Source organism: Miscanthus floridulus, chromosome 14 (genome assembly GCF_019320115.1).
Source record: "Miscanthus floridulus cultivar M001 chromosome 14, ASM1932011v1, whole genome shotgun sequence".
Lineage (NCBI taxonomy): Eukaryota > Viridiplantae > Streptophyta > Magnoliopsida > Poales > Poaceae > Miscanthus > Miscanthus floridulus.
Window position 1 is genome coordinate 15,459,595 of NC_089593.1, and position 4,888 is coordinate 15,464,482.

Sequence of the window (4,888 nt, forward strand, 5' to 3'; positions counted from 1 at the left end):
TATTGATTGTTCCAATTAAGGAGTTTCTCCTCAAATCATGGTTTCATTTTTAACAAACTTTGCCAAAACTAGGCATTGTCGTTATATAAAATGCGTTATATTTCAGTATAAATTTTAGAAGTCACAATACACTATATTTTACGACGGAGGGAGTAGTGAACTAGTGATAACAGAAAATCTACTTCATTTACGTTTATATATCAATAGATTCTTACTACTTATTCCCTTCTTTAATTTCAATATCCTACAGAGCAATGGAAGTCCTGGAGCGCATGCTTGACGGAAGCCATATGCCAGATTGTCTTCCCTCATCACTTCTAAAGTATATCACGCAAAATTTCTCTTATGAGAGAATGGTTGGTAGCGGTCGATGTGGGAAGGTCTACAAGGTAAACTTTAGTCTTGGTTTGATCTGTGCTTCAAATTTTCTTACTGCATGTCCAAACTCTATCTAAGTGCTGTTAAGCAATTAAACTGCAGGGGATCCTCGGCAACAGGATTATTGCTGTTAAGAGGCTTGAGAGCCACACAATCGAAGAAAGGATGATTTACCGGGAGGTTGAATTCATGATGTTGGTTAAACACCCAAATGTTTTACGGTTTCTAGGTTATTGTTTTGATACTGTAGGACGAATTTTGAAATTTGAACGAAAACTAGTTATGGCAGAGCATCGGGAAAGATTGCTCTGTTTCGAATATGTTAGGCCCTGTTTAGTTCATCCTAAATCCAAACTTTGGCACTATGCAAAAAGAAGATTTTCCATCACATCAAACTTGTGGTACATGCATTGAGTATTAAATGTTGACGAAATCAAAAACTAATTGCACAGTTTGGTTGTACTTTGCGAGACGAACGTTTTAAGCCTAATTAGTCAACGTTTGGACAATTATTACCAAATACAAACGAAATGCTACAGTAGCTACTGTAGCTACAGGCGCTACGGCGGCGCCGATTCTGGCATCAACTAAATGAGGGCTTAGTAATGGAAGCCTTGAGCAACACCTTACTGGTACGATGATACATTGGGTTCCTTTGTTTCTTGCTCTTATATTTCCCCTCATTTTCTTTTATGTCAGTTCTTAATTATATATAAGGGGCTGACTGTACAGATCAGAATGACCCAACCTTTTCTGGCTCTGCTCGCTTCTCTTATAATCCGTCTTTTTCAGCTTGTTTTTTTAGTCAGAATAGTGTTTTTCTCTCACAACAAATCAGCCGGAACAGTGATTCGGCTTGTTTTTTTAGCGAAGCGAACGGGGCTATGCCATATACACTTTCGAGTTACGTGCTTCCTTAGTCCTCCTACTATTTATTTGTTCTTTTGCTGTACAGATGAGCTACGAGGACATGAATGGCATATACGATATCGAATTATTTTGGGAATTTGCGAGGGTTTGAAGTATCTTCACCAGGGAAACCGTATTATTCACATGGATCTCAAACCTTCGAATATACTAATTGGCGATGACATGGTACCAAAGATTGCAGATTTTGGACTTTCAAGACTTGCTGACAAATCAGAAGGCATTGGGGCATGGTGAGCTGCGCACATTAGTAAGCTGTACTTTTGTGTTTTATGACATTTACTTTCTCTGATTTTTCCTTCTGCTATCATGCATGGATGTTTTCATGCAGAGGATATTATGCTCCGGAATATCTAGATCATGGCAAAATGTCAGCTAGGTCCAACATTTATAGTCTTGGTGTCATAATCATAAAGATAGTGACAGGAAGTAAGAAGAGGCCCAGTATAAACAATGTAAGTGATTTATCTTACCATTGCACAGAAAATACACCTTTTTTATAATTACGAAAAAAATCCATCTTGGGTCATCCGTTTCCATGCTTTAGAATTATGTCCAGCGCATCCAGTTCTTAATGGACCTTTCTTCTCAGAGGTTGTGTGAAACATGGGTAAAATGTGGAATTGAACAAGGAAAATTTCTGTTGGTAGCTTCCACAGCGGACTGAGAGTGTCCGCAGTGGGCGGACCGTAGCCGGTTCTATACAATAAATGCAACGATAGTACCGGCTTCTATACACTGTGAGCTCGAGTCGATGGAGAACTTGCTCCCATCTATCGAACCCGGCTCCTTGAAATAAAGAAATCATGCACTCTCTCTTGTCTCTCTTGCCATTGCTGCTCCTATAGATCCAGAGTGGGTACGATACATTGTGGCTTATTTACTAGATGGAGTCACATCATACTTTAGGAATAGGGCTGGTTCGATACACTACGGGTGCTCTGAGGAGCTACATGCTGCAATTTTCCATACACCCATGAATTCAAATACTACTGTTTGCGAAAACAGCAAGTGTACTGACTAAAAACCGTGAAACAAAGGGTATAAGATACTCGCTCCGTCTCAAAATAAATACACATCTCACTTTTCGAGAAGTCAAATTTTTTACTAGAAATATATATAAAAAATAGTATCTATATTTGTATTTTCAAATAAGAGTTTTTTACGAAAGTATATTCCACATTTAATCTAATGATAATTATTATATATCATAAATATAAGTATATTTTTGTATATATTTGACCGAACTTAGAAATGTTTGACTTCTCGAGAAGCGAGATATGCGTTTATTTTGGGACGGATAGTGTAGTTAATATGTCCTTCAAGTGCAGGTTTCAAGTTCATCTTTGAAAGTACTAGATGTGAAAACGTACAGAGCCCCAGTTACCTGTTTTTTTTTCACCCGAAAAATTGCAGTTTACGTTAAATAGGTCAGATGTGCATTTGAGCATTTGCACACTGTATGTATCCACATAATACTTGGGCTTCTATTTCGCCTTTGTCGTGTGAAAGGTGCTTAGAAGATGGAGGCACCGGTGGAATAAATCGGCGAGGTATACACCACTTTGGTACCACGAAGTCACTAAATGCCTCGAGTTGGCATTAAGGTGCACGGACAAGAATCCAATACAAAGGCCAAATATTATGGATATAACAAGTGAACTTCTCGCATCTGACTCGGTAAGCTTGCGTCCACCCATCGATCTCAAGAGGCTTTTAAGCCTTCTATTTGACAAGCCTGCAAAACTACCACATATGGAATATGTATCCCATGGTAATATAATCCGCTCTCCTCCGTTTCTGGCGCAGATAAATTCTTGCTCGGATGACATGCTTGGAATCGAGCCGCTGGAGCTTCATTTTCCCATTGAGCTTAACAGACAACAATCACGCTCAATTCAGTTGACCAACGATACAGATCATTACATTGCGTTCATGATCGGAACAACAGGCTTATTAGCATACAGAACGCAACCAGACAAAGAAGTTGTTCCACCAAGATCCATGCATAGTGTCACCATAACGTTGCAGGCGCAGGAGAAGAAACCTGGAACTGTAATTACACACCGGAAGAAGGATAAGTTCACTGTTCTGAGTACTACAGTGGACGAGGGCGTCACAGCCGCAGATATAAGCGAAGACATGTTCGATGAAGAGGAGGATAAAGTCGTTGATAAGGTGAGTGTGACGGCCATTTTGGGCACGCAGTAATTACCGGAAGAACCCCCAAAATTTGCGTGCAAAGGCATCTTGCGAGCACATTTATTATCAGATTGGAGATTTGCTTATAGTTTCCTCTACTTTGCGTCGCAAGGGGCCTACATACAATTTATACTGTATCTAATGGGTATGCAGAGCGTGCTTGCAGGTTTAGCTTGTGCTTCTTGTTTCATGTCCAAGTATGTTTGTTTGTTTTCTTTTCATCCCCGAACATTTATCACCATAAATAAAATGGATATTGTAAGGCAACAGCTAGACGAAGTATTATTAAGGAGAACAGTTTCGACATTTTATATATCCGGCCCATTAATCATATCTTAAGTCCATTGGAAGGAGGAACGTTTATAATTTATCTGACCACATCAGAGCTTGTTTTGACTGTGCTTGTATCCAACTTAACCCACGTGTTAGTAAATTTTTAATCAAAATTCACTTGACACACGTGGATTAGGGTGGCTAGAAGAGCAGCTAAGTAAAGCCTCAATTGATTCCTCAACTTGCTTGATTCTTGCAATGTTTAAGGAGTATATATATATGATCGTGGATTATTTATTGCTGGCTGGTTTGGTGTGATAGAAAAATACTGTTCTGACTGAAAATTTACGATCGTTTACGACTAAGCGAACGGGCTTTCTCTAGCCATTTTTTTTGCGTCCAGTGAATGTGATGACCCGTTCTGGCTTTTTCAGGGATGCAGTGTAGTCACTTCCTAATAAAGGCAACTCATGACACAAGCGGTGTTATTACCTTTTCTTTAAATATATAGAGTGTGTTTGGTTAGGTGGTTTAAGGGTAGCTAGGTTTACGCAATACAACTTCTTCGTGTTTGAATGGCTCCAAGCTCCACGAAGATATAAAGTGGGGAAGAGGCTTGGCTACACACCCCATCGGTGTCGTCTCACCACCGAGCGGAGTCTGCTGCACCTTCTTCTCTGCGACCTCCACCGGCAGGCACGCGAGCAGGCACGTGACCTCCATCGGCAAGCACGCGACCTCCACCGGCAACCACTGGATCCCCCTCCGCGACCTCCACCAGCAAGCACGCATGCGAGCATGCAGGAGCCTCTGCCGGCAAGCACGAGCACGCTGGCCTTCACGAGCACGCAGGAGCACGCGACCGCCGCCGGCAAGCACGAGCACGCCGGCAAGCACTAGCAGCAGACGAGCAACGGCGGCAAGCCGGCAAGCACAAGCACGCCGGCCTTCACGCGAACGCTGGCAAGCACGAGCACGAGCACACCGGCAAGCACGAGCACTAGCAAGCCGGCAAGCACGACTTCCACCGGCCTTCTTCTCTAGCTCGCCGGAGCCCAAATTGAGTCTCCTGGCGTCCGAATCGAGCTTCCCCGAATCGACTTTCCCC

General features: G+C 42.0%; 1 protein-coding gene across 1 annotated transcript; it reads left to right on the forward strand.

Annotated features, from left to right (window-relative positions):
* Positions 1-250: 250 nt before the first annotated feature.
* LOC136505948 (vesicle-associated protein 3-1-like) lies at positions 251-3,838 on the forward strand. Its single transcript, XM_066501079.1, has 7 exons — positions 251-389; positions 481-704; positions 982-1,010; positions 1,334-1,538; positions 1,637-1,760; positions 2,818-2,985; positions 3,115-3,838. The coding sequence occupies exons 5-7, from the start codon at positions 1,674-1,676 to the stop codon at positions 3,514-3,516; spliced, it is 657 nt and encodes a 218-aa protein (XP_066357176.1). The 5' UTR covers positions 251-389; positions 481-704; positions 982-1,010; positions 1,334-1,538; positions 1,637-1,673; the 3' UTR covers positions 3,517-3,838.
* The last annotated feature ends 1,050 nt before the right edge of the window (positions 3,839-4,888 follow it).